At 38.4% G+C, this 13,260-nt stretch overlaps 1 protein-coding gene across 1 annotated transcript in view; it reads right to left on the reverse strand.

Moving 5' to 3' along the window:
• The window catches only part of CD226 (CD226 molecule), a 39,449-nt gene that overhangs the window by 11,609 nt on the left and 14,580 nt on the right, over positions 1-13,260 (reverse strand). Inside the window, exons 4-7 of the mRNA XM_050890871.1 lie at positions 10,847-11,179; positions 2,699-2,810; positions 1,790-1,850; positions 395-544 (exon numbers count right to left, since the gene is read on the reverse strand). Coding sequence (XP_050746828.1) covers positions 395-544; positions 1,790-1,850; positions 2,699-2,810; positions 10,847-11,179 — 656 coding nt within the window. The remainder of the gene's footprint in view (positions 1-394; positions 545-1,789; positions 1,851-2,698; positions 2,811-10,846; positions 11,180-13,260) is intronic.

Here is a 13,260-nt window from a genome sequence, read left to right on the forward strand (position 1 = left end):
ATGGACATAGACAACATCGAGTACATTTTCTTTCTCACCCTGTCACATAGGCTTCTCAGACACATAGATTTCTCAGACCGAATTAACTTTATGTAAACATATGCAGCTTGATTCTGCATATCAGAGCTGTTCTAAAATTCTTACTTAAGAGTACATCTACTGGGTAAAAATGTTTAAATTGCAGAAGTACAAGTAATCTTTAATTCTACATATGAATCAAAGGATATGTTAATGCTGCAGGCTGCAATACAATATGGACACACCTCGTGTAACCTGGCCCAGGCTGGTTGTCCAGCCAAAGCAGCCAGTTTGACCTTCCACGTCTCACTGGTGCAAAGAAAAGAAAGTCTAAGCTGCAAATATAAGGCCTACGCTTTGTTTACTTCATTCTTACGAAGGAATCTAATGGTCTTGTCTTAGGTTTGTGTGAGACATTTTTGCAGTTGACATAAATCTCCTCTGTCTTCCCGAGTGATGATTCTTCTCCTCTTCTCTCTGTGTTCCATGTGCCATGAAAACTGGATGTTCCATAACTGTTAGCAGGCTAGAAAAACATTTAAAAAAAAAAAAGAAAAATTTGAAGGACTTTTCTTAAAAAAGCTACAACTTTGAAAAAGGAGAAAAATGGCAAATTTTCCTCATATGCTGATTTATTATTGGAAAATACTCAACCATCAATCAAAATATTTTTTGTCTTCTTGTTTTCTACAAATACATTTCAGGTTCGAGTCATATGAAAAAAGAAGGTGTACTTAAAATATCTTTCCCAGCTCTCCCACATCAGGTGCCTGGTAAAGCACCAGTGAAATGCCCCCTTCCCCTCACATACACACTTCAGATACTGAAGTAGTCTCTCCTACGTCAGTCTTAAAACATGAATTACTCTAAAGTTATTGACCGTGCTAAGAATTAGTCATGTCATTAAGACAACTTATTGTGACGGTGCCTTGGTTAACTGGCATGGGAGGAAAGGTGGTTTCTGAAGCAAATTGTTAGTCCCTAGCCTATGGTCACCCTAGTGAGAGCTTCATTCTGGTGCGAACAGTGACCCAACAGTCAGAATGAGAGAAATGAAAATGGCAGGAGGTCAAAGGGCTTTATAAAGACGTATCGACAGCGGAGCTCACCGTTGGATCGTACAGAAGTGCCATCTGAGAGAAGATAGGTGGAAAGCCAGAGTCTCACATCCACTGTGAGAATGGGGTCATTTCCCTAAACACCCCAACTGAGGGGTATGAAGAGACAAGGCAGAAGCAGTGAAGTTGGCTCCTATCTTTCCACTTCTAAACTTCAGGCCTTGAATGGGATTATTAAAGGGGGGGAAAAAGACTCAAAGCTCCAAAATGTTGATTGTTACAATACAAAAAGAAAGGAGAAGCACTAAAACAGCTGTCCCAATGAATTATAGTGAAGCTGAACTAGAAGAAATAGATAAAGACAAAGGGTATCAAGGGATACAATTTTTTGCCTCAGTTTTAAAAGTAGTGACTCTAGGAAAAAAGGTATTAACAATGCACAAATAATATGAAAACTAGAAAACCAAAAGAGCTGATTTGTTAATAACATGGAACAGAGTTGAGTCTCTAAATGTAGCTGTAAAACATTAATTCATCAAAAAAATAGTGAATAGTGATAATCTTACTTTAAAATATTCAATTTTTCCTGTCTGTATAGTTTAAGATCAGACTATAAGATTCAAGGGATATAAAGAGCAGATACAGAAGAGAAAGATGTTAAGAAATATACAATACAAAATATGAGTAAACTCCAGCTCTCCAGCTGATCTTACCTGGGTCTGAGCCCAGTACAAAGCTTTTGATAAGGCCTCTGTGATCCTCTTCCTCTTCTTTCTGATGACACACGTTCAGTCAGAAACAGAGTGGAGGGAACTGCATCATACATGATAGTATAGTCCAAAATATCTAATTCCAGTATACAAGAGATAATGCTGGTATTGCTTACTTTCCCACTGAAACCAATAAATACAATAAAAATCCAAGTAGTTTTTCCTCTGACTTGCAAACTGTAACATGCATGAGATTAGCAGTGTTTCATAAAAGCCTGGACACAGATAAAAAGGCCCTTTGATTCAGGGGCAAATACAATAATACATTGCCAACAAGTTCCAGCAGCCTCATATATTGTGGTAGGGGAAGAAATATTTTTTCTGCTCACTATTTCTTTTCATTGGAAGCAGAGATTCTGGATCAGCCACTAGCATATATTTGGCAAGGAATACAGCAAACTTAGATAATGGTTTAGACTATTAGTTTGGATCCAGCTGTGAGTAAATCCGGAACAAAAAATGCTAGAAGATGTAGAAAACCTCAAGATGTCACCTGTCCTTCTCTATGCAAAAAATAGGAACAGCCTATGCCTAGGTTTATGTTATTCCTGACAAATCACCCTTGGCACGAAGTTTCAGCTAATACTACTGTAAAAATTTAGCTGACTAAGGAACTTAAGTAAGCCATTTGTTTTCCTAATGTGAAAAAAAGGGGGAAAAAAAAGAAAATTTCACTTTTTTCATAGGCTGTAGAACTGATTAGTTTTTTTCAAGTTCAAAATTTTGGCAAGAAAAATCGATTTTCGCATCTATGGGTTTTTTAATTGGTTTTGAAGAGGATAGCAGGATGATCTGTTAACACCTTCATACTTACCTGCTTCAGTATATTAAGCAAATTGGTTTGTTACTCACTTTTTGTGATAAGCAGTGGTGATGCAGAAGATCAGTAGGAAAACTAACAGTAAGACAGCAGCAGAAATTCCTCCAGCTATATAGATAATAAACCTTTTGTGATCCCAAGTTCCTAAATACAATTGTAATAAATATGATCAGTATTTTGTATAAACCAGCATGAACTTTTTATGACAAACTAAGTTGAAAATCAACAATTATGTAGAGACATTATTCCATGACACCTCACACTCAATATTCAGACCTCACAACCATTTCCTCATTTCTAAAATGCCTTTGTTATGCTTAACTAGATCTTACGAAAGTTGTGACTGGGATGACCAAAGGTGAGTGAACACAGCTGTCATGGTTTAACCCCAGCCAGCAACTAAGCACCATGCAGCTGCTCGCTCACTCCCCCCCCCCCCGCCTTCAGTGGGATGGGGGAGAGAATAGGGGAAAAAAAAGTAAAATTCATGTGTTGAGATAAAGACAGTTTAATAGACAGAAAAGGAAGGGAAAATAATAATAATATGATGATAAAAGAATTATAATATACAAAAAAAGTGATGCACAATGCAATTGCTCACCATCTGCCGATCAATGCCCAGCCAGCTCCTAAGCAGCATCCTCCAGCCAGCTTTCCCCCCTAATTTATATACTGAGCATGACATCATATGGTATGGAATATCCCTTTGGCCAGGTTGGGTCAGCTGTCCTGGCTGTGTCTCCTCTCAGCTTCTTGTGCCCCCCAGCCTACTTGCTGGTGGGGTAGTGTGAGAAGCTGAAAAGTCCTTGACTTAGTGTAAACACTACTTAGCAACAACTAAAACATCAGTGTGTTATCAATATTATTCTCATCCTAAATCCAAAACACAGCACTATACCAGCTACTAGGAAGAAAATTAACTCTATCCTAGCCAAAATCAGGACAATATCCACCCCTTATTCTATACCATTTACGTCATGCCCAGGTCCCACATTTTCAAATACATCCTTTCCTGTCTTTGATATATACACACAGATGTTATTCTCTTAGCCTATGGGCCATCACTCTAAAATGTCCATTGAGTTCATTTAGTCCATGACTTTGGGCTCCATCTGTCATAGTACTCCTTCAGGGGAGGAGAGGTGGTATGTGGTGTTGGATTGTTGCATGCTGAAGCCAGCTCTGGTTCCATCACTGCTGCACTTGTCCAGTTCTATCATCGCTGCACTTTGCCCAGTTTCATCAAAATTCATTCTTCATTAATCTGGGTAATTTTTACTGTAATACCGTTGATATGGCATATAGCAACCATAGTAGTGATGACATACAGTATTATGTCAATTAACGTCATACAATTATGGCAATTCAAATCACTGGCTATTCTCACCCAGAATCAAATCCCCTTGAGGTACACATCAAACTTCCCCATCCTTCTGCATTACACACCAAGTGCACCCAGGTCCTTGAGCAAAAGCAATCCCACAAATGGGTTTGCCTTTGCCTGAGGCAGGAATAAGCCAGACTGTCTTCCCCAGCATATTTTTTGTGTGCACTACAGGGACTCTATCCCAGCTGAAACCAGCACAACAGCACAGTGGTATGAAAAAAACAGTGATGCCTTGTATAATCCTTTCCTGTCTCCTTCCCTCCCCTGGTGAGAAAGCAGTCCATACATAAGTGACTCGATCTATGGATAATAAGAGCACTCAGACTACTTAAGTGAATGTTCTTGGCATTGTAAAGGTTGCCCCAGAAGAGATACCGAACAATCATGCAATACTTCCATGGGCAACAAGATATTTTTCAGAGTACCAGGAAGATCACCTCAGTCCTCAAGAGGTTTTCTATTCAGTACTGCACACAGTTGTATCAGTTATTTTCTGCTCTAATTCAAAAAGAAACCTGTTCACTTTTTAACAAAAATTTTTCCACAAAAATTTCTCCCACTGTGATCGCTTTTTTCCAATAACCTAATACTGTACATGCTTTGATGATTCACGTCAGGAAACCCACCCTATTTGTTCTAGTCTAAGCAAAAATACTTTCTTTGAGAATTACAACCAAGGCAGGCAAAGTTACATTCATAGTAACTTTGCTTAAAATGCATTGACTTCTTCAGTGTGGAGTCACATCTTCAAATGAAGCTAAGGAGCAACATGTAATAACTAAAGGGTAGAGATAGGCAAGACAATGGATTGAAGGTATAAGTCAATATATTCTTATGGTGCTCAAGTTTGCGGAGAGATAATGTGATATTATTCTCATTTTTGAGGTGAAAAAAGCTGGAGGTAAGAACAGAGCTAATATACTCAAAGTCACACAAGAAGCCCACAACACAAGTCCTCAGTACAATAATCATGCATTTAAAACACTTAGGAATTTTTCTTGTCACAATTCTGAACTTGGTTAGTGGTAGCATTTTAAAAAAAAGTGTGTTAAACCACAGAACTTCAAGTCAGCTTTTTGCAGCCCACCACAGTGCCCTGCTTCCTGCTTCTCTGTTGCATCTTTGCACTAGCACTCTGCAGACTTGAGACTAATAGCACAAAAAGCAAACAAACACAAATAGTATGTAAGAAACATTTCTGAACATAGTGTATTTGTAGCTAGCAGTATCAGCTACTACAGGAAACATCTTAGCCAGATGATCTTATCAACTTCTAGCAGTCTCAAATGACCCTATGTTTCAGCAATGTCTTGATGAGGCAAGCATCGGGTGTGACCCTGCCCAGTTACCTACTGAAGAAATATTTCCTGCATGTTCTTCAGTTTCGCAACGTGTAGGAGTAAAACAAAACAAGAAGTACAAAAAAGTGAGGATGCCTTGGGATGGAAAAGGAGTAATGCCTCTTGTATTACTTACTACAAGAGATGGTGGTCATATCTTATGGCCACAAACTTGTTTCTTGTGTTTCAGATAAACACTAGCAATTCATTGGTGAACAGGGACTAAAAAACTGTCTTTAGTTTAGTCCCTCTTTAATGTTCTGCTTACTGTACGGAAGATAGCATCCGAAGATGAGATCACAGCTGCCCCAGAAAGCTTTCATTCTGGGTAGACAAGAAAGTTACATGCTCAGTTCATAGGCAAAGGAAAACAATCAGTATCACTAATGACAGCAATCCCAGCTAACCAGCTGCTGAGCCATCACCAGATGGCTTTTCTCTCCTGGATCAAAAAGGTTCACAGCTTCTTATCTGGCTATCCTGAATACCAATTGGGACTTGCCTAGGTACACCTCTTTAGTATTAATGTGCTCATTGGAAAGCATAACAAAAAATACTGATTACAGAAGAGTCTTATCCTTGAATTCCAATGTTATTTTACTGGAAAGAAAAAAGAAAGGAAATTCTCTCAGAAGTTTACACTGCTGAAGGTATGTGACACAACAGAGAAGGCTGCCTGGTAACAAAAACTGATGCCTCTTGTATTATAACCGCATATGAAATCACTCCCAGTATGTTTTCAACTGCTGTGTACTTAAAATGACAGGGTGGTGCATATAGCTATGTTCAAATTCAGGAAAAGCTATAATGTCCTTTTTTCCAAGTGTTTAGCTACCCGCCACAGAAAATCATTATCTGTGCCAGTGAGTACTTATGGAAATAAGGAGAAAACATCCTGTAAGCAACAAAGAAAAATTTGAAAAATCTTGTATTTAATTATCATCAAGGATGGGTGAATCTGGATAGAATTCCAGACTTCAGCAGCATCCCCACTCTTCAGTCTAAGCACTCCAGACTTCATTTTTCTTTTTCTGAAGTTTCACCTTCAATTTTATCAGGTCAAGATAATAATCTCTGAGTTAATGAGTTTGAGAGCTGAGATTATCAACTGTCAGTTAAATTTGGATGAGAAAAATAATTTGATTTTTTTTTAGAACCGACAACAACTCAAAGCCCTTTTGCCTTTTCTCATTTGAAGTGAGGAAAGCCTGCCTGAGGCATTTGTTTTCTTTAACTATACAAAACCTTTTGTAATTACTGACTTTAACATAACATTCAAGATTTTACAGAAACATTTCAGAGGCTTGTCATGTGTCTCTTTAGTTCTTGTGTTCTCATCAAAGGTGATATGCTGACGGGAGGCTATTAAGTGTATTTTCAGCATCAGTACATTTTCTGTTAAGTATTAGACAACGTGTTCCTCTCTCCCCCATCTTCGTAGCCTTGGCATTTTTTCTGCAAGATTGTGAGGGTTTTTTGTGGGAAGGTTTTCGACCTTCAGTGGACTGACTTTAGTTTTGAGGAGGAAGCACTGATGAGCCAGACAGTTATTTGTTTTAACAAGAGACTTGAACTGCACTGTAAAGATCTTCATGTAGCTTGTCACATGCCTTGCTGGACTGGCACATATGGTATGCTAACTAGACATCACTGAAGTAGTTTTGCCCACAACTGAAAGGCAGAAATCCAGCATGAATGCATTCATGCCCAGAGAAAGGTGGTTTGTTGACCACAGACATGGTCTGATAGCTTGTGTTCATACTGGATGAATTCATGAAGGAAGAAGGAAGCTGATTTCACTCCCACCCTGGTTCCCCTCACCCCGTACTGCAGCCTTATCTTCTGTCTGTTTTCTACGGCACAGAAGTACTGCTGTCTCCTCCCAGCTCAGAAGGACTGTATGATAACCCTCAATGACTAGACAAGTAGTCCCCTGCTTTTCATCTGGGTGCTATGAAGATCACGCTGGGTGCTATTGAAAGACATTTAAAGGCACGGTCAACATGGGTTCACAAAGGGAAAGTCCTGTCTAACTTATTGATATCCTTCTATGATAAGGTCACCTGCCTAGTGGATGAAGGGAACAAATGCCGGATTCTGCACCTAGGACGGAGTAACGCCAGGCACAAGTATAAATTGGGAGAGGAATGGCTGGAGAGCAGCCCTGCAGAAAGGGATCTGGGGGTGCTGGTCGACAGCAGGCTCAATATGAGTCAGCAGTGTGTCCTGGCAGCCAAGAGGGCAAACCGCATCCTGGGGTGCATCAAACACAGTATGATCAGCTGGTCAAAAGAGGTGATTGTCCCGCTGTATTCAGCGTTGATGCGGCCTCACCTTGAATACTGTGTGCGGTTCTGGGCCCCACAATTTAAGAAGAATATTAAGGTACTTGAATGTGTCCAGAGGAGGGCAACAAAGCTGTTGAGAGGGCTAGTACAAACCATAATGTAATTCTGACCCCTAAACACACATTTAAATACAACCACCAACCAGTTTTTCAGATCTAGTGGGAACACACAGCAACACAAAATGTTTCTATTGTACTTTGTCTAAGAGAGCTTGCTATCCCACTTTCTGCTAAAGCAAGAAAAAAAATTATTAAATCTTTCTAGAAAAGGCTAGGTCTTCAGGATGGAATAAGCATTCCTTTTTTAACCCTGCTAATTTTTCAGTTCTTTCATATGACATCTCCCCTTCTTTCCCAGTCATCTGCCAAAACAATACATGGATTGTAAGTCTGTTTCCTTCCTTCAAAAACATGCTCAAAAAAAGGAATCTAGTCAAAGGAAAAAGCATGGTAAGTAAAAATCAGAAATGGGTTCAGATGTGGAATCTGGTGACATGACCAATTTCGATATTAATAGAATTTTTAGAAGGAGAAATATGGTGAAGAACACATCAGAAATTAATCCGAAGTCTCTTGAACACATTGTATAATTATGTAATATTCAGCCTTCTGTTTCTGTAAGTGTTGTCAAACAAAAGCTACACTACTTTACATACACATGTTGCTTTATGTGTTCCAGGTTTTGAGGTCAAAAAAGATTTGCAAAAGTCCCATTTCAGCTCGAAATTCCTGTTACTGAAAAACAACGATCACAATATTTGGTGGGATAGAATGGACAAACAATGATAATGAATGGATCTCATGGTTTTATTTTCACTGATGTTCAAAAACGTTAAGTGCAGCATGCTGACTTCTACTGATACAACTGCAAGAATAGCACAGGCTTTCCTGACACTTGAATACCTATTCCCTTCTCTCTCCCTTTTTTCTTCATAGGAATTCCATGCTGGTTTTCCTTGCAAAAATACATTCACCTTTAGACAAGAAGCAAGCTGCTTCTTTCTACTGTACCACCTCTCAGAATCAGCAGGTTTGGGACTATTACCAGTTCTGCAAATAATTCTGTGTTCTTATTTCTACCACCTTTCACCCAAGATTCCTCCTCTTCAAAAATTCTTGGGGTCTTCTCAATGACAGCTTCTTAAAAAAAAAAAAAAAAAGAAACAAAAAATGTTCTTATCTTTCCTCTTACTCTCTCTCAACCTAAACAGAGTTTTCCCTTCTACTGTTTACAGTGCAGCTATCCTCCCAGCTCCTAGACTCAGTATTTCAAAACATCTCTGGAACTGGGCAAGGCGAGAAGATTTGCAGTACCCATGCAGAATCACACCAACAGACTAAAAACATTGTAAGAGTTTGGTAGTAAATCCAAGCTAGAGTGTGGCTTAGCTGTAATGCTAAGCCAAAGAAAATGATGTGACTGAACTGATAGAACGTACATAAAAAAATAGCGCAGCAAGTGTCTGTCACCACTTGGTTTACTCAAGCCACAGCCATTGCATCAAGCAGAGTCAGTCAGTCACTCATGAGTTTGTGAGAGACTTCACCGGCTATGCCACAGGGTGCAGTGGGAGCTGACGCCTGGCCTGTCGCTCCTTTCCCCTTAGTGTTTCTCCATATCCCACTGGAAATATTAATTGTGTGCTATGAAACAGTTCCAAACGTTAAAGAGAAATAATTGGAAATCCTTGACACTTCACTTCCTTTGGAATTAATGAAAATTCAACAAAATGCACTTCATAATATGGAGTGAGGCTTAAAGGGGAGACAATGGTGTTTTCTGAATCATACAGTACTTCAGCTTCTTCAGTGGTTTCATACCTTTTTTTCTCCAATAAACAGGCATAAATATGCTGGAATTGTTAGAACTAAAAATGATAAATAGGATTTGTTTCAAGAGCAAAAGAAGTATGGAAACGAAACTCTTTGTTTGGAGAAGAAATAGTTTGTGTAGGTAGGACTGCTAATTCTTAAAGTTATTGTATTTTTTGCAACTCATATGCTTTCATTTTGGTATGAGAAGCACTGCACTTAGAGTTAACAGAAAATATTTCTATTGCTCTACAATTTGGATATGCTTGATTATATGAATATAGTCAACATTTTCAAATTTGAATGTTTAATATTGTCAGAGGTGAGAGGAATTTTTGTCCTGGTACCTCTTTTCTTATCACATTCTGCTCAATTTCATGGACTTTTGTGGTCAAGTATTCAGAGTAAAGCAGGTCAGCATTTTTTTCTAGAGCAAATTCTCCACTTCTCAATTAATCAAATCACAGATAAAGCATATTCTGAAGTTGTATACCCCATGCTACAGCTCTTAGTACTGCCAAAGAGATGTCTACTAACACTCATGTATTACCAGGAACAAAGGCAGTACAACAAAAGCTGGACTGAATGCTGCGACAGAAGGAGGACTGGGGTGGTACAAGAAACATATCTTCAAAATGCATTCTATAGAGAAGAACCAAAACTGAGTCTTTTTTTTTTCAGTGATAAGAGAAAATAGAATTAAAGATGGGATTCAGCTCACAGTCTGAGAAATTTTAAGTGTCTGCGTGTGGGGACCTAAGCTCCCGTTATAATCAAACTGTGAAAATAGTCACAGCAAAACCTAGAGAGCTTCTCAGCTCCCCCTAAAGAAACTCCTTACATGAATAAGGCGGAGGCCAGTTTACAATTTTTTACATTTTCAACTGAGAGTGTGCTCTTTGCCTTCGTTGGAGGATCGGTCTTGCCCCCAGGACCCTGCGGTGCACTGTGCTAATGGGGAATTCCCCTCATGCCTTCTTTGGGAGAATGCCCACCTGTCCCTGCAAACTCAGGCAATCTTTCCTCTTCCAAAGCGTCTCCTTCCTAACATCAAACCAGTTTCTCACAAACAGGTCTAAAGTCCTATAATGAGATCAGACAAGCTTAAAACCAGCTTCTTGCTGTGGAAACGAGATTAATTGTTAACTTTGCTATCTTTTACATGCTGCTAATTGGAATGTGGTATTTAAATAAATCCTCACTTGTTGCTGAAGAGTTATTTTATATGGGTAAAAGTGTTAATGTCTTGAAAGGTCCTATTGTGAAAACATTTACCACTTCCTCCTTTACTTACCAGCCACAGTAAAACTCATCACATAGGTTTTCTTTCTTCCAGTAGCTACACAGCGGTACGTTGCAAAGTCAGAGGCTGTAATGTTTTGAATGACCATCATGGAGTTTGCCGGATCAGAGCAATCCACCAGTGTACGCTCCTTGAAATCTGAACCAAAGCTTTGCTTTCCTGACGAGTTGCACAGAACAATGGTATCTACCCGATCGCCTTTAATCCTTTCCCACATCACTTGCTGCACTGAATCTCCAATTTTATAAGGGCAAGTAAAAGCAACATTTCCTCCTGGCTTGGTAAACACGAGGTTATTTTGTTTCTCAGATACTTCAAAAGCATCTGTTGAAAAACACAAAAAACCAACAAAAAACTGCTTATAATTCATTCAAGGGAAGTTCAGTATCAACAATTCCTGTATGGCAAATATTAATGAAGTTGATTTACAGCAGAAAGATATTAAAATCATTTTGAAATATTGACAAATATCATTTATACCTATCTATGACTATATTTTTGTGCACATTTAGACAAAACAGTCTTTATGGAACTGTGAGGCTGGAACAACATTGCAAGGCTATTTCTATACATTTTGAGTACATGAATGTTCTATTAACAGTTTCAGCAAATATTCAACAGCATAAATTATGGGGCCAGTCTAATTAAATTTGGGATTGTCTTGTTCTGCTTTCACAGTAATTATAATGAGAAAGTGGTTTGATGTGACCCTCAGGACATGCATTAGTAAATTATGTAAAAGACATTCCAACCTATGAACTACAATTCTCCCATTCACAAACCTCACCACTTAAATAAAAAAATTCTTATCCATTCATATACTCTACTTGGGAAAAACCTGTGTGATAGTCAGGCTGTGGTATGAAAGGAGACTTCCAGACAAGTTCAAGACTTCCACCACATATAAACCGTAAATATATTATATCTTAAATAATTTTGACTGAAATCCCCCTGCTCTGAGTTATTGTTTTTAATAAGAGAATTCACTGTTTACAAATTAAGAAAAAAAAATTAAAATCTTCAGTAGAAAGATTGTCAATATTTCTGATATTCAGAGCATTCAATAGCCACTTGGTTTCTGAAGTCAGCTTTGTAATGCCTGTATCTCATAAGTTAGGACTAGCACTGTCATCTTTTTGAAGCCTTGAATGTTGAAAAAGATTAATGATGAGGCTGCTTTTCCTACACTGTAAAAGGACTGATCTTTCAAGCTCTTCAGTGAGTTTCTTTTTTGTTAGATGTCTTTAAGTAAATAAATGTCACTACTATATATTTTTAATGTGTTTGCCTCTATGGCAACAACTGGAAGCAGAGACGGAAAATTAAAATTGTATAGGAAAAATGACAGTCATTAAATGCATCAAAATCTGTTCATAAAAAAAGTTTTAAAATGAAACTGTAGCCAGATTCATGGGATGGGATGGTTGCAGTAGCACTCTGGGTGGAACTGAGTACACTGTAGGACTGAGCTAGATTTAGATCCTCCTCGATATAACATTTTAATCAAAAATCTAGGGCACAAAATGCTGGTAAACTGTATTGCTTTGTATGCTGGTAGTGCCAGAGTTGTCAAAATCATAGGTACTGGAGAAATCATCAATACAGGGTGGCCTAGCTCACCTCCTAAGCTAGGTGCAAAGAGTAGTAGGATTTCATGTGGGCAAGTATACTACCCTAAATATAGGAACAAGTGATTCCATTCATGTTGACAGGATGGTGACTTCATTGTGGAAGTCCATGACTTCTGAGACTTGTGCAGTCTCTGTGAAACGGTGAATGAAAAAGTCTAGCCTGCAATTTTTTATCAACGGAACACCGCACAGAAAAATTACATTCCCTCTGCCTTTGGAGACCAGAAGTATGATTAAAACATTGAAATGTTGAAAGACAAAAGGAACTGTGTCTAATGAGTTTACCTAAAAAAAAAAAATGAAGAATTTGAAGATCCATGTAGACTGCAATCAAGGAGACAGAAAGTTAATGACAGACAAGGACAGAAGAGAGATAAATTCACTAAACTAAACAGAAGGTACAACACAGTGAAGCTAATTAACTTCTTGGACAGCTTGCCAAAGACAGCTAAATTTCTAGTGCTGAAGATGACTGTCAATGCTGGATAATCATTTAAGATATTGTGCTAGTTCCAGCAAGAATTTTCTCATGGAAGTCTGAGTATTATTCAAATTAGACTAAATGACTGCTATGACAGGACTCTACACTTGCAAAGTATGTTCCTTGAAGTGCAGTCCCTCAAAAGTCACTACATTAGAACAGGTAATTTTTTTTACACCTAGCAAATTCAGATCTGCAGATTCAGATTCAGATCTGTTAGAGAAGAGGGGTAAATGAAAAGGTTATTGAAATCAATTCTCTCTCTTTGCACATCGTATTCTTAGAGGTCAGAT

Source organism: Gymnogyps californianus, chromosome 2, assembly GCF_018139145.2.
Source record: "Gymnogyps californianus isolate 813 chromosome 2, ASM1813914v2, whole genome shotgun sequence".
In the NCBI taxonomy this organism is placed as follows: Eukaryota; Metazoa; Chordata; class Aves; order Accipitriformes; family Cathartidae; genus Gymnogyps; species Gymnogyps californianus.